The following is a 26,311-nucleotide window of genomic DNA, read 5'->3' as shown; positions in this document are numbered from 1 at the left end:
TCTGGTACATGATCTCCTGATGGCCAGAGACCAGCATTTTTATTCTATCTTTGTTTTCCTAGATACCTTGGCTGCATTTAACGCTGCTGAACAGAATGTTTAAAGTTGTACTGTGGTCTATCCTCTACAGTCTTAGACTGGTGTACATCTTCCTTCTCAGACTGATGCCAAAGGGTATGTTCGGGTTTGAACAAACCCTCACTCCAGCCTTTGGACTGTGGAGTCTCACAGGGTTGAATCTTAGGCTATTTACTGCTCACAGGGTATAAGCTTCAATTAGGAGGGCTTTAGCATACCATTGTTCTGTGAATGAAACCCAAATTCTCCCAGGATGAGATGATGACTGTACATTCCCTGGCTGCCTATCTTGAAGCCATACAACAATGACTTTCTTATAGGTTCACAGGTTCATGGGTAGGTACTAGGCTATCGGACCAAAGGCCTATGTAAGCCTAGCCAACAAGGTTCCCTGGCTTACGCCACCCAAGAAAGTTATTTTCCTGTGCCACTGTCGAGCAGAGACACAGAAGTGATCCCCGGGGTGTATTTCCTATTTCCCACCCACTCATCAAGAATTTTCTTGAAGAGTGCTAATGAAGAACTTTGCTTGACATAGATGGGCAGCCTGTTCCAAAGTATGATAAGTCTCTGGGACAAGAATCTATCCCACCAGCATGTCCTGTTTATTGTGGTGACAAGGTTTAGGTCCCTACAGCATGTAGCTCGGACGGATTGGGATTTCTCTAGGTGCAGCATGTCCAACAGTTCTGGGTTTGACATAGCTTTATATGTTAGGCAGAGATCACCTCGGAGTAGGTGATATGCTACGGAGTAAAGCTGGACATTTTGAGGCGGTCAGTGTAGGGCATTTGTTTGAGGCCACTAATCCTCTTTGTGAGGTACTTCTGTGGCCTTTCCAGCTGCTGCAGAGGTCTTGTGAGGTACATTCCAAAAGGGGCGTTGTACTCTATAATGGGTCTAATGAGTGTCGAGTAGGGGAGAACAATGACCTCTTTTTTCCTGGATGAGAATCCTTTTATGATGAGGTGTGCCACGTAGAAGGACTTCCTGACTACTGTGGCGATGTGGCGATGTGACTTTAAAGGAGAGACTACTGTCCACCTGGGTCCCAAGGTCTCTTATCACACATTCGGTGTTAAGTAGATTGCTGCCTATGTGGTAGTTCATGGGTACAGAGTTTTTACCAAAAGGGATGACACTGCACTTTTTGGCAATGAGCTTGAGGCCATGGCTCTGACACCAGGGATCTGTGTCAGTGAGGCCCTCCTGTAGGATGTCCGCATCATTTGGGTTCTTGACTATGGCTCCTAGTTTGCAGTCACCTGCGAACTTCGTTAGCCAGAGGCCTTCTGTGTTAGCCTGTACTTCAGAGAAGTAGATACCAAACAGGAGAGGTCCCAGGATGGAACCCTATGGTACTCCACTTGCCACTGCTTTGAGGTCAGATTTGGAGTCTGCAACTTTTACAGTGTGGGTTCTGTCAGTGAGCCAGTTGGCAACCCATCTTGTGACGTAGGGATTTATACCTAGTTTAGTGAGTTTAGCTATAATTCCAGAATGGGGGATGGTGTTGAAAGCCTTGGCGAGGTCAAGATAGGCTGTGTGAACCACCTTACCCTCATCTACGGCTTTGACGACTGCCTCAAAGAAGTCGATCAGGTTCAGGAGGCGTGATCTGCCTTTCACAAACCCGAACTGGGTGGAATCCAGAGTTTGGAGGTTACCAATGTCTTTGTTTATGAGTTCCATGATGATACGTTCCATGGCCTTGCAGACCAGGCTCGTCAGGCTAATAGCTTGATAGTTCCCGGGATTAGCGGTGGCTCCACATTTGTGGAGTGGGATAACTGTTGCTGTGTGCCATTCAGTGGGCACAAAGCCTGATGCCAGGCTATTATTACACATGGTGTTTAAGTGGGGTGCCAGTTCGTTCTGAAGTTAGTATAAAACGCAGCCTGGGATGTTGTCCAGTCCCATGGATGCTGTGTTTTTGGCTTTAGAGAGTGCAGCTTTTACCTGTGTAGTTGTGATTACAGGGACTCTGCATTCTTCCTGTATAGATATGGGCCCTTTAGGGGGTGAGAGGGGGTAAAGTTAGCACTGAACCTATCTGCCAGGATGTTGGCAATATCAGTTGGTTCTGTAATTTTCGTGCCTTTGTGCTGTAACTCAGAGCAGATTTGGGAGTTGCCATCAAGATTCTTGACATAGTTATAGAATGTTTTGTGGTTGTCTTTAGAATTAGTGGTGATTTTGTTTTTGTAGCTAGCTTTGGAGGATCTTATAAGGGATCTCAGCTTCTTACTGAGGCTGATCAGGGAGCCCCTCCACTCTTGGGATTTTACTCTCTTTTGCAACAGTTTCTTCCTTCTGTTGTACAGTTTGTTTATGGCGGGGACCACCAGATTGGCTTCCTTTTTTGGAGGACAGTGTCTTGGTTCTGTTTGGGATAGCATGATCCATGCACTCGTGTAAGTGCTTATAGAGTGCATTTGTTTAGGATTCAGCAGTTGTAACTGCATTGTCCATCTGCATGGGTGTCATGAAGTTCAACACTTCTGTCTTAAGAAGCATGAAGTTGGCTTTAAGGAAACCATGATAAAAAATTTCTCCAATGGGGGGTGGGGGTGGGATGTGAATATCAAGGATGATTAGCTTATGGTTGGATCGGACCAACGAGGAGTTGACTTCAGGTGTGGAACACCAGTCACTCATGTTGGTAATGACTAGGTCTAGGATATTGTTGCCCCTGGTGGGTGATCCAGGGCACTGGAGTTTATGAATTCCAGAAAGCATTGCGCTAAGGAGTTGGTACACGAGTAGTTTTCCCAGTTAATGGTGGGGTAGTTGACGTCACCCATTATTAGGGTGTTTGGTTGAACCCTAATATTTTCCAGTACATCAAGAAAAGAGGAGTGGGAATTCTGGGGCATGGTGGGGGATCTGTAGCAAGCTACAATTTGGATTGCAGTTTTGCCCAGAGTTAGTTGCACTTGGATAATCTCGGATGCATTATGCTGAGCAACTAGCCTGGAGGTGTGTATAACCTTAATGAATATGGACACACCTCCTCCTTTGGTGTTTCGGTCCAGGTTACATGGCCAAAAAGTGTGGAATGAGTTATAGCCTGGTAGTGCAGGGGTGCTCGCTGGAGCCTTGAACCAGGTCTCAGTCACTGCACATATATCGATGTTCTCCATTTTAAGGGGTGCCTCGAGTGAGTGCATTTTGAGATTTAGACTTCTAGCATTGAGTAGCATTACCCTCAGTTTTTGCTTGCCTGTTCCTGTTACGGTGGTGAATTTGTTATTTGAACCTTGCCTAAAAAAGGCACTATAGGGGCAGCAAGAGCCTTAGCCAGTATCCGGAATCCCAGGGAGACAGGTGCAGGCCATCTGTGGCAAAACATCGTGGTCTGTCGACCATGTCATCCCAAGCAGACAGATACTGGATCCCCTTAGAATGACACCAGAAGCTTAGCCAATTGTTGAAGTCAATCATTTTGTCCTTGTACTGCGGTATCATTCGGGGCGATGGCAGAATGCTACTCAGGGCTAGGGTCCTACCTGCCTGGGCTACAAGATCGGAGAGCTCTTCCATGTCTCTTTTCATGTAATCCAGGGAGGTACATCTCAGGTCATTCACACCAACATGGACAATGACAGAGTCATATTTGTACTTGTTGTGGAGTGGCCTGAGTGCGTGGGTTATGTGGCGGATCCTGGCACCCGACAGGCAGCCGACAGTAACCTTCTCCTTGTTTAGCCTGGTGAGTGGGACATCAGTGTGCCTGATTAGAGAATCATCTATGACTAGTGTATTGGGCACGTTGTTTTGCCTTATTGGCTGTGGTTGAGTGGCACACTGAGTCTGTGGGCTATGTGTCATTTGGGTGGTGTTGGGGGAGAGAGATTGCTTCCGTTTCTGCTTTGGAGGTCTCTGTTGCTTAGACAGATTATTATTGAGAGCCTCCACGGATGTTTTTGTGTTATTATGTGTGGATTTTGGTGGTGTAGATTTAGTGAGACTATGTGATGAGTGTGGTGTGGTGCAAATGTTTACCTTCTCCTCATGACTGTCAAGTTCAGTATTGGCTGGAGAGAGCCTTACCTCCAGTTTGGCTAGATAAGTGCATCTCTCACAGGTTGTAGTGTTGGATGGTAGGAGGAGAGGGTTGTCTGTGTACATGAGGCAATTTCTACATTGCCTCAAGATGCCCAGATTCATCAGATAGACAGGAGAGAACACTGGAAGCTGACCCTTGGACATGCCTGAATAAAAAACTATTTTCCTCTAGATAAGTGAGGAAAGTGAGTACAAGAGCTGTTTTTCTCTAAGCAAGTGAGAAAAGTAAGTACAAAACTGTTTCCTCTAGGTAATGAGGAAGATTGAGTGCTATAGTAATTAGTAGCTTATTTAGTGTTTACAAGTTCTGAACAAGTGCTGAACATGAATAAGCAAATTAAAGTGCTAAAACTAAAAATCTGTATCTGCACTAGATGAGTTACAGGACAGAAACAAGTGCAAATGCAGGCTTTCAAATCAGAAAGTTGAGAGAAAAGAAATTGTAAATGGTTGAAATTAATACTTCCACTACTAAGCCCATAGCAGTCCATGCCACTTTGAAGGATTCTTGTATCCCCTCACTTCCAAACTGTATGAGGGGAATAACCTTGAATTCATAGAAAAGACACGCAACCTTGGTGCCGTCTTTCAGGACCAGGTGTAACCAGTTGTTAAATCTTTAAGCTTTCATCTGCCAAAACATATCTAAGATACAGTGCCTTTTATCTGAAGCAGACCTAATGATCTTTTACCTAGGTATTCCCAACACTGAACCTGATCTTCTACACTTGCTATTGAACTCTGCTGATAGGTGACTAACTGGTACTTCACGTTATCAACACATTATTCCTATTCTGTGGGGTCTGCACTGCCTGCTGGTTTAATTTAAGACTATATGTAAAGTTCTGGTGTTGGTATATTTGTCTTTGCATTACTTGGATCCCCATCACCTGACTGAGCTACCGGTGCCATATATTCCAACTAGGGTCCCAGGTTCAACCACTCATGGCCTGTTGGAGGCTCCATAGTTACATCTTGAGAGTACTGATGTAGGACCTTTTGTCTATCACACTCTGTACCTGTAGAACTTGTTATCTCATTGGCTTCAGGATGCTCGATATGGACCAACTTCAGTAGCTCGCTTAAAAAATACTTTTTCAGTATTGCATATAAAGAGATGAATGATTACTGTGACTTCACTTGTGCATTGTCTGTATTTATAATTGGTAATGGTATCTTGTGGGAAAAAACACCTATATAAATCAAGTTGAAGTTAATGCTGAAGTTAGCCTGGGACCATTCTTTTACCAAAACTTTCAAGTGGCAATGAAGAACTAGAGAGAAGGCTACAAGGTACCTGATGGGAAAGAGGGTATCTGATAGCCTTGGAATATTCTGATTTTTATCTCCCAAGTAGAGAAGTCTAATGTCAGAATCTAAGTCCTAATAGCTACTGAAGATGAACCTCCTCTTATCAAATCCTGAAGCACAGCTGCTGGTAGGTACCAATGTCCCCTTGGGCAGAGTGTCTGCAAGAGCAGATATGAGTAGTGGTACCCAGGCTGACTGTGAGGCACCACTGTCGGAGAATACCAGACTTCCTGTGGAAGGAGAGCTGGAAAAAGTCACAAAAATAAGAGTTGAGATAGGTTCAGTTCTCAGACCCTACATTACAAGGCTTAAGGGAGGTAGCTAGGGAGACACCTGATTCTCAAGGAAAAGGGGGTTCTGTATACTGGAACAAAAGGTTACTGTACAGAGAGTGGATCCATGAGAGAGGGCTAGAAGATGAGGTAATACAGCAGTTGGTAGTGCCCAGAGCCTACCCTCTGGCACTTCTAGCCATAATCATGACATTCCCTTTGCAGGTCATATGGGCATAAAGCATACCAAGAGACATATTATGTTGAACTTTTATTGGCATGGGACTGCCAGGGATGTAACAGGGTACTGCAGGACCTGTGAGCAGTGCCAAATGTAGATAAGGCAGGAGTCCAAGGTCAAAGTTCCTTTAATGCCTTTGCCTGTGACTAAGGAGCCTTTTCAGAGAGTAGCTATGGATATTATGGGGCCTCTGAGTACCCCAAATTCCACATGGTAGAAATATATCCTAGTGGTAGTAGACTATGCTAGTAGATACCCTGAGGCAGTGGCGGTTTCAGCAGGGTAGCCTTCCCAAGAGAAATACTGACTGAGGTGCCAATTTCTTGTCAGACCTGCTGGCTTGTCTGTGAAAGTGCTGTGGGGTGAAGCACCTAAAGACCACCCCCACACTAATGGTCTTGTGGAGAGGTTAAACTCTACACTAAAGACCATGCTACAGGCATTTGCAGACCAGTTTAAGAGGGAGTGGGACAAATATTTGCCCCATCTACTGTTTGCATACATAGGGATGCCCCAGGAAATCACAGGTTTTTCACCCTTTGAGTTGCTATATGGGCATAGGGTGAAGGGGCCTCCAGATATGATTCATGATGAGTGGGAGGGTGAGTGTAAATCCCACAAGGAGTCTGCTGCGGCACATGTCCTAAACCTCAGGACTAGGCTTAGGGAGCTCATTGGCTTGGCCCAGGAGAACCTGGCAGGAGCCCAACAGCAGAAAAAGGTCTGATATGACAAGAATGCTAGAGTCAGAGTATGCTGTGGGGCAGCAAGTGATGGTTCACATTCCTGTCAGACACAATAAACTGCAGGCAGCTTGGAAGAGACCCTTCAATGTGGTATGGAAGGTCAGAGATATTGACTACATGGTAGAACTGCTAGGCAGGAGGCAGGGGCACAAACTGTACCATGTTAACATGATGAGGCCTTACCATGATAAGGAGGCCCCTGTGTTGAGTATTTGCAGTGGACAGCAGGAGGAGTCCAAGGGGGATCTGGTGACTGATCTCCTCAGGGAGGCTCCGACTGACACTTCAGTGGAAGGGGTAGCAATGTCCTAGCGGCTATCCCCTTCCAGGTTCGCTAAATCCAAGCAGTGTTACAGATGTTTGGGGACATGCTCACTGGGAAACCAGGGTGCACCCACCTGGTGCAGCACCATGTGGACACAGGGCCCCAAAGACCTGTAAAGCAGACCTCTTACAGGATGCCTGAGTAAGTCAGACAGATTCTGAGGGAGGAGGATACAGGAGATGTTGGAACTGGGAGTAATCCAGGAGTCCAGTAATCCCTGGGCCTCCCCAGTGGTGCTGGTACCAAAGAAGGATGGCAGCACCAGGTTCTGTGTAGACTACAGGAAACTAAATAGTCACACACGGTCAGATGCTTACACCATGCCTAGGGCAGATGAAGCCTTAAAGCAGCTGGGTGGGGCTAAGTATCTGACCACTACATCTTACCAAGGGCTACTGGCAGGTGCCCTTGACTCCCAATGCTAAAGAGAGGTCAGCCTTTGTGACTCCTTTCGGCTTGTATGAGTTCACGAAGTTGCCGTTTGGGATGAAAAATGCCCCAGCAACTTTCAAGAGGCTGATGGATCATATCCTAGCAGGAGCAGGAGGAGATTATGCCCTTGCTTATCTGGATGATATTTCCATCTATAACCATTCCTTGCAAGAGCACCTTCAGCATGGCAGGGAGGTGCTGGGCAGACTGCAGAGGGCAGGGCTGACCATTAAGCCCAGTAAGTGTCACATGGGTATGGCAGAGGTCTCCTACCTGGGATATTCTATTGAAATCCATTCATTTATTATGTATTAATATTGATTTTTTAATTTTTAACTGTTTTTTAATTATTTTTTAATTTTTAAATGTTTTTTTAATTTTTACATGTTTAATTTCAATGTTTATTTTGTTTCACTGGAGCTTTTCTCCCCGGGCCTCTACTGAAAATGGAAATATATCCAGTTAGATTAGCCCGGTTAACAAATGTAAAATAAAAATAAAATATACACTGGGGAGAGTAGCAAGATAAGGCCAGAACCTACCAAAGTGAAAGCCATTCAGGCATGGCCTGCCCCTGTTATGAAAAAGCAAGTGAGGGCATTCTTAAGGACAGTGAGGTACTACAGAAAGTTTGTCCCCAATTATAGTACCATAGCTGCTCCCCTCAAAGACCTGACAAGGAAAAAAGGGCAGATAAGGTAGTGTGGACCCCAGCATGTAAGCAGGCATTCCTGAAGCTTAAAGAAGCTTTGGGAAGACAACCTGTGTTAGCCAGACCAGATTACAGCAAATAATTTGTTGGGCAGGTGGATGCTTCAAACCATTGGGTGGGGCTGTATTTAGGCAGGTCTCCTTAGACAGAGGGAGAAAAGTACCCAGTGGTATATCTCAGCCGTAGACTCCAATCCAGGGAGGAATGCTATGCAGTTGTAGAAAAGGAATGTCTAGCCATAGTATGGGCACTGCAGAAACTTCAGTCTTATCTGTATACAAGGAAATTCACTGTAGTAACAAGACTGCAATCCCTTAACATGGCTACATATAGCCAGCCAGCAAAATGCCAAGTTATTAAGGTGGAGCTTAGGATTGCAGCCATATGACATGACAGTACAACACCATAGTGGGGCCAGCAATGCCAATACAGATGGAATCTCAGAGAGGGAGTGGGGTAACATATTCCCAGACAGACTTATTTCTCTCAAGCCACATTTCTCAAGGGTCGCTTGAAAAACTAACTTGAATCTTCGAGCGGGGTAGAGATATGATGATGTGGGCAAGTGGCAGCATGGCCAGCTGGAGTTTTATGAAGCATGATATGTCCTTTTAACATCAAACTGATTTATACAAGATGTTTGTGTGACAAATCTATTAGAACTGCATGTCTGATTTGTACAAATGTTTGTGCTGAAGATATATTGGTGAGGTTTGCTTGTGTTGAAATGTATCAACAGTGCACCCTACTGAAATGAAAAAAAAGCACATGTATTATTGCAACTGAATTAAATGTATATGTTTAACAGATGACACTGGGACAGCAAAGGTTAACTTTAAGAAAAATAAGAGAAATGTAAATAAGCTGTTAAACCATTAAAACGTCACCCCACAATGCTGAGTAGGGCTGGAGATGATAGGTCTGGGAAAGGGCCTTCGCTCATTAGATTAATGAAAACAGGGGAGGTGCCAGGCACTGCCATAAACATTTGTATGTGTATTGTAGCCATCTATGCTAAATTCCTGTCTCAGCTTCAAAGGGGGAACACTGCGAGAACTTATAGGTGACCAGATGAGGTCATTCTGCCAGCCCTCTTGGAAATTATATTTTGGATATAAAAAAAGAAATTTCTCAGGAGTACTGCATCATCTGCTTGGGAAGCCTGAGTAGAAAGAACCTCACACACAGCATCTTGCCTTATGGTAGTAAGTCACTTAACTAGGGAATAGTAAAATTCTTTTATATTCAGTCAGGATTATAGTGAAGCCTAGTTTAGAGCGTGTTTTTCTTTATTTGTATGAGTCTGACCATCAATGTTAACTTCAATACTTTCTGTGATTTGAACTCTGTGGTTTACTGTAAATATATATTCAATATTTTCAAGTTCTTTTATTATTAAATACATTTAAAACTTTTATGGTTGCTGGTCCTTGTAGAAAGTATCTAATCTTTGAGAGTACTTATATTTATTTGGTGAAACTGTGTGGAATACTCCAGAAGGCCTAGCCATCTTGGTGAACTACTACCATTTGTATTAGTATTAATATTACACAGTACAATTAGACATCTTTTGTCAAGGGCCTTAAAGTAGCTGATTGTGGTGTGTCTGGTGGCAGTGATAACTACCTTATAGTCTGGACAGAAGGGGGCATAAACCTGTGCCGGCCTTTCCCAGGTGTGTGTGTGTGTGTGTGTGTGTGTGTGTGTGTGTGTGTGTGTGTGTGTGTGTGTGTGTGTGTGTGTGTCAGCTACTTGGGGCAGGGACACGAAGCACTGGATTTACAGAGAGAATGCTGGAGGACTTGGATTGGACACTCAGCTGAGGGGACCCAACCCTAGAGCTGTACCACTGAGGAGTCTTACTGGAGACCTGAAAGGAGATAAATATAGAGACATCCAGACCCCAGGCTGTGTGTGTTCCCTGTGTGCCTTTAAGGCAAACTGTACTTGATGCAGAGAGGTCTGCATCTGAAAATACTGAGTGTATCCATTTGTATTCCAAGTGCACGTCCCTCTCCAGTGTCACTGGTGAAGATTCAGCCTTCTTGACTACTGGCCCAGTGTGGGGACGACACATATTGGTGGCCATCACATATTGGTAGCACTGGTGGGTATCAGACAGGTGACTTACACAGATGATTTCCCTAAATCAATATCTACAACTAGCTACAAAATAAGAAAAAAGAGTAGAAGTATGTGTTAAAATATAATAGTATAAATACCTGTACACCGAATGAAGTAAGGCACCACTGTAAGGACTGGAGTACACCAAATAATGGCTACGTTATCATACGTAGTTTAAGAGATGATGAGTCAGAAGGCAAGTGGCATTTTGTAAAAATGAGAGATGGACACGCATAAGATAAACTAAAGGCTGAGAATTGCAAAGTTGTCTTATGATATACATAAGGGCAGGATCAGTATTTTTCAAAATATTGCTTTTATACGGATTTCACAAGCCTGTACCTAAAGAAATGAAAGTAGGAACAAATTTTCTATACATCAGAATAGCTGTGTAGAATTTGCTCATAATGGGTGACTTTAACTTCCCAACTATACAATACAACGCTGATTTAAAAGAAACTCAAGAAAACATTTTCTTTAATGACAGTAAGAAATAAGACTATAAGCTCACTTAGTACACAACACTCCCATCAAAAGGACCAACTATGTGAGACATTTTATTTCTAAATGTTAGCAAAGAACAAATTAATGTATGTCAACTTCCTCATTAGTAGTCAGAGACCATGTTCAAACACATCAGGCAAAGGTCTGTATCAGGCTGACAATGAGTGGGTGACCATCTCATAAAAAAGTGATACTGAAAGCATACGGAAGGACTTTATGACAGCCATTTCCAAACAGATGGGATCATTTCTCCCCTTTCAGGGCATTCCAAGAGATCCAATGGCTGCATTTAGAAGACACGCTATGACAATTAAATGACATGGAAGGAACTTTAGCAGTCTTATCTTTAAAAAGGTATGTTAAGAGCTTTAGTGAGGAAAAAAAGTGTGCAAATATGTTGTCAAAAGTAAGTCTGTTGAAGGCTATGAACGTTATAAACAGTTACAACGAATGACTGTTGCTCAGAAGGTGAGAGATGTATCTGTATAACTAAGCCCTAGCTCTAATTAACTCCTGCTACAATTTCCCCATTGTACTTAGTTGGTTATACAGGTATGCTGGCCATTTTCTATCCAAAAGCCACTCACTCCAGTGTGTGTGTGTGTGTGTGTGTGTGTGTGTGTGTGTGTGTGTCTGTGTGCGCGCGCGCGCGCATGTATATATACGCAAGCTCACTCCAAGTTAATTAACTTGGTTAAGGCAATATTTCAGACCACCCTGTGGAATGGCTTTACCAAAGGCCGGAAATACAGAATAGAAATGCAACAGTTTAGTGTCATCAGTGTATTTTTTACCACTTTTACTAAGAGTTTTACTAAACAGAATTTTAACGATTTTACCACTTTCACTTTTTTTTTCACTAAAATGGGCAAGGCCTAATTAGTGGTGTGAACGTGATAAAACAGACTTCAAATGCTAAACTACTTAGGAAAACCACGTGATTTGGGGAACACACATTACCCTTTCAATTACTATACAGACTGGTCAACACAAAACAAGAAACTTGACACTGTGATGTTTTGCCTGTGAATAAATTTTTATAACATAAAGGATGAAAAAGGCTAATACAGTAGCTGTCCACTTCTACAAGAACCTGGCTCATGTTGTGACATTTTCACTGTATATAGGTCGGGAATGTGTCAACAGACTAACAGTGATCCTAATGACACCAAAAGCTGTGAGTAACACTTCATCAAAATTATTTTGGAGTTTATCTTTCTCTACTTTGTGGGATCTCTGCATTGGTATACATAAGTTTGGGGGGGGGGGGATTTTTCCTCAGAGATATGTTGAAAGTAATTTGAGCATTTTTTTCCTCCCATTTTTGGTGTCACTCAGTTGATATAATTCCTACAGATTACAACTGTCATACCACTGTGTTTTGAAGCTTTTTTAAAAAACAGTGACCCAGATCTTCTAATGCTAAAACTTGATATCATTATAAAATGTAGGCTGGAATTTACTGCAAACAATATAGAACTATCAAAAGGAAAACACTGAAAATGTTCAAGTTAAGTGCATTTTCATTAGAAGAATCATTTCCTGGTTGTTGTTTATTTAGCTTACTAGGCAAATTTTAATTAAGCCAATTCTCAATGGGATATAAAAGATTAAGGGAATAGCTGATAGTGGTATTTACAACATTTAATTGCCAGAAATTGTTGAATGATCTTACATTGATGAACACCCCCAGAAATCTAAATTTAAGAAACAACCACACTAGGCTCAGGATGGCCAGGTATCATTTGTGCAGAGCAAGGAACTGGTTTCCTTTACTTCCAGTAATAACAGAAGCACTAACTTTACAGACTTTAAACATACTGTAAATTAGACTAATTCAAGAAGCAAACTAAATATCAAGGAAGTGTGTGGCTTCTCCCAAAAAATTAAATCAGCCTTTTTCTTCCTACTACAATATGTACTTTCTCATTAAAAAGGGAATGTGTGTAAATTTAATAGACATTATTATGTTACTAGCTACACTCACAGTTAAAATACTTGACAGACAATGTTTATTTATTGTTTATAAAGGTCTTTAATGACCCAGACTAGTACAGTTTATAATCAGCAAATGCTTAATCAGATGCTGAACCCTACAAAGTCAGGATATACCAACTGCTATCAGTGTTGAAGATTTCTGCATTCAAACCCTGTACTACTAAATAACAGTTAACCACCCACTATAGAGTTTTTTTGTAATGTGACATGACAATGGAATTTGTTACATAAAGTACTGAGGGAGTATGATGAGTCTGATGGCTTCAGCCCTCCCCTTTGATGGTACCAATATTTAGGCATACAGTCTAATGTCAGGAGCTGCTGACACAGTGGTCAAGAAACCCCAGGTATTATAAAGTAACAAAGCCAACTGTAAACAAAATAACATGTTATTCATCTCATCAAGTAGCCAAAAACTGAACAGAAACGTGGAGTCTGCCTACAATAATACAAGAGCATTTCATTATGAGAAGAAAAATGCATGGCTGAATTATATAAGATTCTGCATAAAACCAGTTTTAGAGTATAATAATGTTTTCTCATTAAAATAAAGGAGAATTGAAAAAGCTTGAGAAAGTACAAAGTAAATTTACCAGAAGGATTCCTACCATGAAAGATTACAATTACAGTGAAAAAAGTGTCACACGTTAAAATTTGCTACAATTTATCGACATTTTAGAGGAAACTTAATACTGGTATATAATGCATTTAGGAAAGATACGTTACAAGCACTGCTGGATTTGGAAATAAATAAATAAACAACCATAAAGAGATGTATAAGATTAAAGTAATTTAATACTACTTTACGTGGACCATACATCACACAAAAAATGAAAAGTTTATGGAAGAGAGTACGACTTAATACAAGACTGTCTGCATCACTAACTGTCAAGACAAAATTAGAATATTGGATGGCAACACAAGTACATGATCTGTGTTTTGAGGAATCAGCATTCCTTGTTGCTGGTACAGCCTAAATCAAAATTTACAAATAATGGTGACTCTTAACTTTGGCCTGACTAGCAACCAAGGGGATGGAGATTCATCCAAGTGGGAAGACGTAAGCAGAAACTGTTAAGCTTTCCTTTTCTAGTAGGACATATCACCACATCAGCAATCAACAGGGAAGCCAGGGAATGCTGCAGATACATGGGATCTTGGCATATTGTGGCAGACATTTGCTACAGTATGACATCTTGCAAACTTTCCATATTAACATCAGCTGTTGGTATATGCCTTTCTGGGGAAGAAGCATTAAGTACAACATAAATACAAATCTTTCAACTCTGCAGTATGACAGCTCCAGAGATCCCTTATTAACTACCCTAGGGTGATGAGTTCTAAATGGGCAACCAGGAAATAGCCTGAGAAGGGAGCTAAAACAGGGGTCATTAACAATTAAACTACACATACTTAGCACCCTTGTATATTTTCATTAGATATTCATAATCTCGTCTCATACAAAATTACCTCTGAGTGATGTAATTCTATACAACCTGAAAGTAAATTAAAAGTAATAATTAAATAATGGTTATAAACATGCATCCAAATTACTTCCTATACTAAAACCTTTAACATTTGTAACTGTGCCAATTGTAAATATACTGTTCCATCTGTAGCCAAAACTTTGTGGAAAAGGGATTATAAACCCAATCTGACTATCTTGGTTAATAAATGTAAATAAATAAATTAATTAATTAATATTTCTGATGGCTAAATCATTTACACACACACACACACACACACACACACACACACACACACACACACACACACACACACACACCAAAAGGCATTACATAAAATTACTCCGTTACTGTTTAGCATATCCTCCTTAACTACACCTTGAGTATGTTCCATTGTTAAGCACAAAAGCTGTTACTAACTATATATTATGTATCTTCTTATTTTACGTAGAGATGATGTTACTAAACTTAAAAATCAGAGATTTGCATCTGTGATTAGTGAGAAAAAGGCAATAAAAGCAGCACTTAGTAAATCTATGAGATTCATGAGGCAGAATGCAGTGCAGAAGTACATGTTGCTATGAATTCTGCTGAGTTGGAAATTCTCATCAAGGAATGTAAACACTACCCATAGGAGGTTAACTTAAGGAAAAGAACACCAACATAAATAAATCATCGAGATCATAGTCAGTCCTTTAAAAATAAAGAGTACTTGAATTTACAAAATTCAGTTTTAGCAACCATAATCTGGAACATAAAAAGCTCCACAAAAGCATTCAGACATACACTTGTCATACCTGAATGTCTGGTTTAGGTTCTTCTTAAAGAAAATCAGGCACATCCTCCTCTAAGTCCCCTGTATACCACAACAGTACACAGGTGTGAAATCTTGGTGTCTAATATTGAGCATAACATCACAACATGAGTGAAAGATGATACCCGTTGTCATCAAGATTTCAAACCAGAAAGAAAATTCCAACATAGCATTTCACAAACCTAATATGTGGGCTCAAAAAAGGAACAGAAGTGGGCACACATATTTAAATTTTGCCAACTGTCATTTTAATTACCTTTAGCTTGCCACATCTTCTTGTTAAATAACTGAAAATCACAACTACTAGAAATTTAACATAAGCAAATATATTACCAGTGACTATACTTTAATACTGTTTAGCTGCTTACAATGCAAAGAGTGACAACTCAGTTCATGGACAATAAAATTGGACTATGATGGGAAAAGCTAAGCACAGCAAAATATATTTTAGCAGTGAAATATAATTAAATCCATGAATGTGGTACATGCTTGCTATTTAAGCACATCAATCTATGCATTAATTTTGTAGCAGAATGATTACACATACATACATTGACACAACTGTAGCATATGCTCCTTTAGCTGGATTAAAATATATATTTTTTTGGAATGGATATCTGAAAGCAACAGATAGTAACCAAATGGAGAGGTAACTGAAAGCAAGTTCATAATAACAACACACATGCAGCATATTACCTTTTTATAAATCCCACAGAAAGATTGTTTTCAATAACACAATATCATAAGACTTAAAACATTTTTATCATCATTATTATGGGTGTGCGTCTGCATACCTCCCTAAATATATACTTAACAGCACTCAGGTATCCACACAATGTACAAAACTAATCTAGTTGGGTACATTCTACCCATTATTCTTGGGTAAAGAAGAAACTGTAGTGTTTAAAATGCTTCAGTCTAATAAAAGTGTTGCACGTTTTCAATGCATTTCTGACTAAAATGTGTGTTTGTCTGCAACAGTTATGTATTGAATGATTTATTTTCCAGTCAGTCCCTGCAGCACACTGGTTCTACATTGGAAAGGTCTATTTCCATAAAGAGAATTTATTTGTCCTGAACCTAGATATATTTGAATATCCAGTGGTTTTTCCGGTCATGTCACTAGTATACAGCATCACTTTACTTAGGGATACAAGAAATATTGTACACTTGCCATACTCAGTGTGCATTAATGCTACCTAACTTGGCACAGACCTAAACACTCTTCTATACTTAACTTTAACTAGAACAATCCCGTCAAAGCAGTTATCTTTATTTACCACTAACTACATTTTTTCAGTTTATTAAAATGATGATGTGTATTAATACAGCCAAACTGATCAGTGCCAGAACAGCCGTACAATAAATTCAGGAACATTCCAGGAATTTGTTATCTTGAACAATTATATGCCACATGAAGAAAAAATTAAATAAAATCTCCTGATTATCAAACGTCACGATCTGCTTCATACAAAAGCATTTGATTAAATATTTTAAATTGTTTTATTACTGCAAAAACACTCCAATCGTTTTGATTATAGTATGACCATAAGAAAACAAATTTCTAAAACAAACAATGAACGATATAGTATTACTCAGAAAAGTTTTTTTTTTCATTAAAACACACGAAGCATTGCTCTGCAGTACTTCTCAGAGATGCATGTACCCCGCCCAAGTCCCAGACGTGTCCACACTACTGTTTTACAATGAATAAATCACAGCTGAACAGAGGAAGAGCCAAGATGCATTCCAACATCAGTCACGGCTACTTCAGTGACAGAACTCATAATCATTTCCAGGCGCTTACCATTTCTTTGTGCATTCCACCATCAACTCCTGGTAAGATGCCACAAACTGGAACTTGGACGCATGTTTCCCTACACGTTGCAGCCTTTTCCACACCGAAGCCATAATCCAAACTAAACTCGTAAAGTCCAGTAAATTCCAAACTATCCTGGTATTTTAAATCCACAATTGCTCAAGGAAGTGCAATGCTTTCTGAAACCATTCCAAACAGATGCTCCATTTAATTTAGGGAGAAGATATATTCCACTTTTGGCAGCAGCCAAGTCTGCCTGGAAGATGCATGGTTTAAAATTAAGTCATCCGTTCCCACTTTATGTAGTCATTCCCTTCCTAAACTGACGTGGAATGAAAAGGAGTGCACACCAAGACAAAGAGAAACATCACCAAATGCTGATGTCCTCGCGCTGTCCTGCACAGTAAAATCCACCAGTGCCAAATAACAGTCCAGCCAAATGAAGCCCTGGTGAGGCTGCAGAGGAGACAGTCACCTCGTCAGCCTTCAAATCCCTCCGGCTTTCGCCTCTAAAGTGGCTCACTGTAAAACAGGAGGGCATGGAATATAATCTTTTTAATACTAGTGGCGGAGAGGGGCTGCTTATAGTCGCAATAAAGGAAACGATGTAGTCCAGTGCGGCAAGCACATTTAAACAGAGACAGTAAACAACTGCCCTGCTTACCTTTATGTTTTCAAATTAATCCAGAGCTGTCTGAATACCCAAACTTTTTTTTTTTTTTTTTTTTTTTTAATTTAAGGCTGTCTTTTAGAAATACAGACAGCCCCGAATGGGCAGAGCTTCCGGTCTGTTCAATTCCGGTACTGACGTACCCCGGAAGTAGTGCTAGCTGAAGCGGTATTGCTGATATAGTTTATAATCACTACTGAACAATTGGTGATATAGATTTGTTTGAAAGCTTGTTGTGGTATATATTATGAAATTGTTACTGTTTAAACTACAGTTTTTATTTAAGTGTAGAATACTGAGATGTGAGTTATGCATCAAAGACAGGGTGATGTTTTCGTTTGAAGTATTAGTTGTTTTGTATATCGTTCCTTTTTCGGAGTCGTACGGAAGCAGTTTGTTTCACTCCATTAGTAATATAGCTTCAGAGGTTGAACTACAATATGGTCTGTCTGATACCTACTTCTTTATTTTTGAAATATGACTTTGATTTTTTTTTTCGTGTCAAGTACTTAAACGGTTTCAAAATGTAGCGCACAGTCTCTGTATATGGAAAAAGTGGGCAAACATCTTCAACTTGAAGTTCAGAATATTATTAGCAATTGTCGTGCGCATAAAATGTTGATCTGATGACTTAGTATGGCTTAGATATTTTACCATGGCTATCGTGTCAAAACTTCCCATTAAATGTGTGTGTCGGGGCCTTTCATAATAGAACAGAGACTTTTAAGACTCAAAATTAAGAACACGCCTCGTGTACAACTGAATAGGTGTAGTTTTTTAATGCACTACAGCGTATTTTACAGTTGATTTTGAATAGTACGAGGATCTCTGCAAATAAGTAGAGCGAAAAACGTTGCCCAAAATAACTAGTTGGATTCTGTAGGTGTTCATTTGGCGAAAAATGTGCCAGTCGGACACCCAGTTGCTGAAGACTTTAGTGCAAGCTGAATAAACAGAAATAGTGGTCTTGGACCGTGGTAGTGTCTTTGCGTGAAGTTTTAAAATGTTACGACAGTAGCGTAGTTTGACAGCTGCGCACTGATTCCTTAGTATTCTAAACACTATTTCCACTAGAAACTGTTCTTAATTTCTAGGAACGGAATATTCCCATTTCAGGTCTGATTTACCTGCACATGATTTGATGTTGCTACTATTGTACCTCGTCCCTATGCGAAGTAGTAAACCCCATCCATTACGATGTAACACCAATAACGAGAAAGCGGAAACGCATCTTATAAGCTCCCTTTTTAGAAGCAAAAAAAAAAACGACATTGTGTGGTAGAATTTTGCAGTACAATTCGTTAAAGCTTATATGCACTGTAGGGTTGCCACCTTTTTAAATGACCAAAGTGGGACATTTTCGGGACACGCATCAAAATTTACAGGCCGACACACACACGGTCAGTACAAAGGATAGGAATTTACTTTTTTGCCTAAATAAAAGCTTATTCTTGTAGCAGTTTGGTTGCTTATTCTGTTTCTTGTAACATTTAGGTATTTTACATACAGAAAAAAATATTTTATGCAACTATTACTTAAAAAATATGGGACATAATTGTGTCCTACAATCTCAGGACATTTGCCATTTTTAATAGTTTTGGTCAGGGCACAACTGCCCAAAGAGGGACTGTCTCTGCAAATTGGGACAGGTGGTAACCCTAATACACAGTCTCTTAATGTGCTTAAGTTTCCTATAAGTTTTGTCATAATCTGTTGCTCTGAAGAGTATTCTACCATTCTTACTGGCAGTCGTCCTGGTTGGTATTCAGTGAGGCAACACTCCACCACATTGTGGGGTTTTACCCCCACACACCTCATCTGCTTTATTTTAAGGCACAAATTTCTCAAAATTAGTGTACATAAAGGGGTACTGGTATGAGGTAGCACAGCCTCAGTGTTTATATTTTTAGGCCAGCTGTTCTGAGAACCACAGTTATGGTCTTGGTGAAGGGACAGATGAAACTGCTTTTTATATGTTTGCAATAGAAAAGTTGTGTGGAAGCGACATATAGAGTTTTGGTCTTGATGGAAAAAAGTTAATTTACATTGCTTTCAGAACTCACTAACATTTGAGATGTTTTGGACAGGGGGAATTACATGCAGCATTTAACAAATTGTCAGGAGGGAGCAATAAACAGTATATTAGCCTACCTGCTTTTTTCTCAGTACTGCTATCCAAGCTGAGCAGTTGTTTTTATTGGGACACACCTTCGTACTTTGCACAGGTGTGGGCAGAGCCTACTTGCTCAACACTGCTATGGGTTGTTCTGGTGTTTTATTTATTTTTACATTGTTGACCAATTGTTGTTCTAATTGTGTACTGTTTTCAGCATTAAAAAGCTTGACTGCAGTATAAAAATAGTATTTTCTCTAGCTCTTCTAGGCCTCTGTCTTATTTGATCTCTTCAACTTTCCAGTCTCCCCCTTTGCTTCTTTAGTATGAAATGCTATGTCTTGTCGTTTATTTTTATTTATTTATTTACATTTGTTGACTGGGAGAGTCCAACTGGACACAGGTCTGTTTTTAGCGGAGGCCCGGGGAGAAAAGCTCCACATTATTATTTGCATTATACAGTTAAAAACATAGCATTTAAATATAGGCATTAGTCCAAGGACGCAAGACAAGAAGAAAACGGATGTAAAACAGCTGTAGAGCATAGTACAATTTTAAAATATGGTGATATATACTAAACATGGTTAAAATGTAGTTGAGATTCATCCATGAACAATTGATGCAAACTGTTTTTGAGTTACATAACAGCCATTAGCAGTTGTTGCTACAAGAAGTTAGTATTATGTGGTAGGTAGCTGGGAACATGAGTAGCCAAGCTTGCTAAGAGTAGGTTGTTGATAGGGGGCTGAGAGAGGTAGTGGGTGGGGGGAGTGAATGGTATTAGAGGGGGGGTTGCAAGGGCATATCTGGCAAGTTTTGAAGTGTGATTTTAGTAAGGATTTAAAGTGGGTGCAAGAAGTTAGAGGTAATTGAGGATGAGAGGGAGTTCCAGAGTTTGGCTATAGTGCAAGAGAATAATGCTTCTCTAGCAGAGTTATTGGCTCTTGTGACCTGTCGGAGGTTTTTGTGGCTGGATGTTAGTGGTCTCGTGGTTATGTAGGGTTGGAGTAGATTCTGGAGGGATGGGACTTTTAGTGGTTGGGTTTATTAGTTTGTGGGTGAGTGTGAGTTGGTACCATTGAAGGAGGTGGGGGAGCTCTAGCCAGCCCAGTTCTGCTAGTGAGAGATAGTGGGGAGTATGGTAGGAAGCCCCTGTGGCAAATTTTGCGATTTTGTTGTAGTAGGTTTCGTGCTTATTTAGATCACATTGTCTAAGGTTAGTAAATATTGGAGAGGCATAGAGTAGGGTAGAGATAAGATGAGAATTTGCTACCGAAATTTTAGCTGCTTTGGTAAGTAGTTGCTGATTTCTATATAATGCTCCTAGTTTTTTGTGCACTTTTTTAATGGTCATGGAAATGTGAATGTCAGTTTGTCTATTTCTATTCCTAGTAATTTGGTGTGTTCAGTAGGATGGATGGTGGTGTCTTTTGCTGTGATGTTAAAGTGAGAGCTGTCTAGGGTAAGTTTGGTGGGTTGGAAGATTAGTAATTTTGTTTTGTTTGGGTTGAGTATTAATTGGGCATCGGATAACCAAGTTTCAATAGAAGAAAATGCTTCCTATGTGACTTTTTGCAGTTGTGGTAGGGAGTGGGCTGTGCAGATGATGGTTGAGTCATCTGCGTATTGTATGAGTGTGCCTCGTGTTGTGGCTGAGGCTAGATTATTGGTGAAAATAGAGAAGAGTAGGGGTCCCAGGATGGACCCTTGGGGAACTCCTATGGAGACTGGTAGTTGGGGGAATAGGTTGTCCTGCCAAACAACTGCTTGTTGGCGGTCAGATAGGTAACTCTGAAACCAGTTGATGACTGGTTGAGAGAAGGATAGGTTATTGAGAAGAGAGAGGAGTTGTTTGTGTGGGACCATATCGAAAGCTTTAGAGAGGTCTAGGAAGGTAGCTGAGGAGAGATGACCTGCATTTTTATTTTGTAGGATAGTGTTAGAGAAAGAGAGTAAGGCGGTGGTGGTGCTATGGTTAGGTCGGAAACCGTGTTGTGTGTTGGAGAGGAGGTTGTAAGCAAGGAGGTGATCTGGGACTTGAGAATGAATGCATCTCTCTAGTATTTTGGAGAGTGGCGAGAGAATAGCTATGGGGGGTAATTGGTTAGATCTGTGGAGGGGCCTCCTTTGTGTAGGGGAATTGTGTGAGACTTTCCATAGTGTAGGAACATAACTTTCTGACAGAGATCTGTTTATCAAGAGTGATACGGGGTAGGCTAGAGCGTCAGCTACAAGTTGAATGTATTCACATGGGAGGTTGCTGCTAATCTGGTGGTTTTAAGTTTAGTTAGTAGTTTTTATTTTGGAGGTAGGAACAGAGAGAGAAAGAAAAGCTAGTTGGGAGATTTAGTTCTAGTTGATGGTGTGGGTTTATTGGGGGGAGTTGTGTTGTCTAGCTAGTGATAGTACAGTTTGTGTGAAGTGATTGTTGAAAGAGGTAGCAATATTTCTGGAGGAGTAAGTTAGGAGTGGGTGTACTTACTTTACCTGGGTGGAGGATGGAGTTTATTGAGGACCAGAATTGTTTGGGGTTATATTGGGAGGAGGTAAGGGCAGACTGGTAGTATTGGATTTTGTCCTGTTTTTATAAGCTTTTTGGTTCTATTGTGTAGTTCTAGGAATTTTTGTCTAGTAGAGGGGGTTTTGGTTTTGCACCAGTTGTCCCATGCTTTATCCCTGTTTTTCATTTCAGACTTCGTGTTTTTTTGTAGCCATGGGGATTGTTGGGCTCTAGTTCGGGAATTTCTTATGGGGCATGGTAATTAAGGATGCTTAGGAATGTTTTATTAAAGTAGTCAACTGCGATATCTAGTTTGAGGTATTTTAGAGGTTGCCAGTTAGTCTTTTAGGGATGAGCTAATGAGAGAGGGTTGAAGTTAGTTTTTTTGCGTATTTGTTGGTAGAAGATGGGTTTTGCTTTATAAAGGTATTTTCTTAGTAAGAAGGTTGGGGAGTGATCACTGAGGCTGTCAGATAAGCAGCCTGCTATATATGACTGGGGGCTCTTAACTGACTAGTATCCAATCAAGGGTAGTGTTTGTTGGAGTTATTTATCCTAGTAGGTGACTGGACTAGTTGGATGAAGCCATGAAGATTTACATGATGGGTTGGGTGGTTGCTACAGCAGGATTGACAGTCAGTGTTGAAGTCTCCTAGAATTAAAGTTTCTTGGGCTAGGTGGTGGATAGTCCAGCTGAGGAGGTTTTCAAGTGGAGGGATGTTCTGGCCAGGTGGGAAGTAGCAACCTGTTATGTTTAGGGTTTTATTTTGGTTTATTTTAAGGTTGTCATATATTATTTCTTCCTTACCTATTTGGGGAGCTGCTAACTTTAAGATCCGGATGTCTAGATGCTGCTTAAATATTATAGCTATACCACCTCCTTTTTTGTTTAGTCTGTCTACTCTTAGTATATTGTAACCAGCAGGGAGGATTTGCTCATTAGTAATGTGTGGTTTTAACCATGTTTCTGTAAGGATCACTACATCAGGGGAGTAGAAGTCTATGGTGGCATGGAATTCAAGCACATTGTTGCATATACTTCTAATATTTAAGCTTATCCGAAGGAGGTCGGTTGGCTTTCTATTGGCTGTGATTTGGGAGATGTGGTTTGTAGTCTGATTATGAGGGGAGGGGTTGGAGATAGAGGGATCAAGATTAGGATGGATGTCTCCACTGAGTGCTAGGTTGGATATGGATGAGATTATTAGTTTTATCAATTTCTGTATATGCTTGCTTATAAGGGAAGTTTTTTTATTGCGTTCTGTGGGCAGTAGGGTATGGTGGTAGGGTTGTGTTAGGGTGAGGGGTTGTTTTTAGTTTAGGTATTGTGGTCTGTAGTCTATATAGAGGGTGTATTGGGAAGGTTGTTGACCTGATGAGAGAGTAGTAGAGTAGAGGTGGGATATGAGTGGTGGTGTGTGTGGTGGTATAGTGGTAGTGGTTGAGTGCAGGAATGGTGGAGGTTTGGTAAGATGTGATGTATACAAGGAGTGTGCATGCAGTGACTATAGGTATGGTGTGCTTGTACATATTAGCTTAGTAGGAGGGATAGTAGTTGGAAGTTGTAGGAGGAAGTATAGGTGTGATGATTTTATAGGTTGAAGGGTGGGAGGGGTTACTGTTTGTAATAAAGGTAGGACCACTGGGGGTGGGAGGGAATTGGGGGATGGGAGGGGAGCGTAGCGGGCAACAAGATGAAGGAAGACTATCAGTAGGTTTATAGGTTATAATGAAATGCTATGTCTTATCATAAGTTGTGTTTCCCCCTTTCTTTCACTTTCTTATACTTCTTTCAAACATACCCTTGTGCATCCTCTCAGTACTACTTCTGTATTGAGTAGAGTCCAAATACTTTTCACTTCTACTACTCAGCCATTCTTCTTTTTCTCCTCTCATACTCCACCTCTGTGTATGTCTGAATTTCTTTTTCTCTTCCCTTGTGTCTCACCTGTTACCAAAGGTTTTCTTATTTCTACTTCCTTCCATATGTCTGTACTTTACCCTTAACCACCAATGTCATTTCTAAGCATTGCGTATTCTCCTTACATTTGTTTGTATTATGTAAATGTTTAGTTTCTCTCTTAAAATACTGTATTTATTAGAATTGTTGCTTTTTAAATATGCTCATTTATAATTCTCTGTATAGTTTCATAGGTGTGTACTAGGCTAATGGCCCCAGGGCCTTTACAAGTCCAGACATAGGATTACCCTGGCATAGTGCCACCCGAACTTAGTTCCCAGTGCCTCTGTCGAGTAGAGCCACTGGTGTTATCCCTGGGGTGAATTTTCTGTTTCCCATCCACTCCTCAGGATTTCTCTTGAAGAGGGTCAGCGAGGTGCTCTGCTTGACATGTATGTTAAGTCTGTTCCATAGCATGGGCAGTCTGTGGGTTATGAACCTGTCCCTCCAGGATGTTCTGTTAATTGTGGTAATGAGGTTGAGGTCTCTGGAGCATGTGGTGTGGAGGGATTGGGATTTCTTTAGATGTAGCATTTCTAACTGAGCTGGGTCAGACATGGCTTTGTAAGTCAAGCAGAGGTCGCCTCTAAGTAGGTGATATGAGACGGAGAATAGTTGGAGTTTTTTTACTCTGTCCATACAGGACAAGTGTTTAAGGCCTGGGATCCTCTTTGTGAGGTACTTTTGCAGCCTCTCCAATTGTTGCAGGTGTTTGGTGAGGTACATGCTAAATGGGGGCATTGTACTCTATAACTGGCCTAATGAGGGAAGAGTAGAGGGAGACAATGCCCTCTTTCTTCCAGGATGCAAAACCCTTAGTAATGAAGTGCGCCAGATAGAAAGACTTTCTGACCACAGTGGCAATGTGGTGATCAACAGAGAGGTTGCTGTCACCCTCTATTCCCAGATCTCTTATAACATCTTCTGTGTTCAGTGGACTACCGTCATTGTGTAATTCATGGGAACCAGGTTTATCCAAAAGGGGATGACAATGCATTTTTTGGCAATGAGCTCAAGGCCATGGTTCTGACACCAGTCGTTGGTCATGGTGAGGCCATTCTGTGGGGTGTCAACATCACTTGGGGAGTTAGTAATAGCTCCCAACTTGCAATCATATGCGAACTTTGTCAGCCAGAGCCCCTTCGTGTTGGTCTGGACTTCAGAGAAGTAGATAGAGGACCCAGGATCGAAACCTGTGGGACTCCACTCGTGACTAATCGACAGTCTGACTTAGTCAGCTACTTTCACACTGTGGGTTCCGTGAGCCAGTTTGCAACCCACCTAGTGATATAGGGGTTGATGCCAAGCTTAATGAGTTTGCTTTTAGCCACAGCTCTGGTGACTGATCCAAAGAAGTCGACCAAGTTGAGCACGCATGATCTACCCTTCACAAAAGCAAACTGTGTGGGATCCAGAGTTTGGAGATTCCCTATATCCTTGTTTATTAGGTCCATGATTATGCGTTCCATAGCTTTCCATGTCAGACTCATCAGGCTAATGGGTTGATAGTTCCCAGGGTCTGTAGTCACACCTCCTTTGCGGAGAGGGATAACTGTAGCAGTGCGCCATTAGGTAGGGACAAAGCCTGACGTGAGGCTGTGATTGAACAGAGCACATAGGTGAGGTGCCAGTTCATGCTGTAGTTCATGTAGAACACAACCAGCGATATTGTCAGTTTCCATAGAAGCTGTATTCTTGGCCTTGGACAGTGCTGTTTTAACCTGTGCAGCAGTAATACTGGGTACCTGGCAATCTACTGCTATTGTGATTAGTCCTTTGGGGGGGGGGGTAAAGTTGGCACTGAATCTGTTGGCCAGTATACTGGCAATATCTGTTGGTTCAGTATAGGAAGTACCATTGTGCAGTAGCTCGGAGCATATCTGGGTATTGCCATGGAGATTCTTTACATAACTATAGAAGGCCTTGTGGTTGTCTTTACTATCTGCTGAAATTGAGGGATCTCAACTTTTTGTTGAGGCATTCCAGTCTTGAGACCTCACCTTATTCCGCATCAGTTTTCTCTTTCTGTTGTAGTTTGTTTATGGCAGGGGACCACCAGGCTGGCTTCCTTTTTTTGGAGGAGTATGTCTTGGTTCTGTTGGGTATGGTGAGATCCATGTGTTTGTGTACGTGTTCGTACAGTGCATTGGTATATGAT

General features: G+C 41.0%; 1 protein-coding gene across 4 annotated transcripts in view; it reads right to left on the bottom strand.

The window, feature by feature from the left end:
• The window catches only part of EHBP1 (EH domain binding protein 1), a 3,513,379-nt gene extending 3,495,722 nt beyond the window's left edge, over positions 1 to 17,657 (bottom strand). Inside the window, exon 1 of one of the 4 annotated variants that reach the window (XM_044055510.1) lies at positions 16,899 to 17,657. In XM_044055510.1, coding sequence (XP_043911445.1) covers positions 16,899 to 17,002 — 104 coding nt within the window. In that variant the 5' untranslated portion in view covers positions 17,003 to 17,657. The remainder of the gene's footprint in view (positions 1 to 16,898) is intronic. The other 3 variants (XM_044055511.1, XM_044055512.1, XM_044055513.1) reach the window with 3 other exon arrangements.
• Positions 17,658 to 26,311: the final 8,654 nt, after the last annotated feature.

The sequence above is a fragment of the Protopterus annectens genome, chromosome 1.part2 (genome assembly GCF_019279795.1).
Source record: "Protopterus annectens isolate FY-2018-M chromosome 1.part2, PAN1.0, whole genome shotgun sequence".
Classification (NCBI taxonomy): Eukaryota; Metazoa; Chordata; order Ceratodontiformes; family Protopteridae; genus Protopterus; species Protopterus annectens.
Note: the sequence above shows the minus strand (reverse complement) of the source record. Positions and strands in the feature narration are given on the sequence as shown.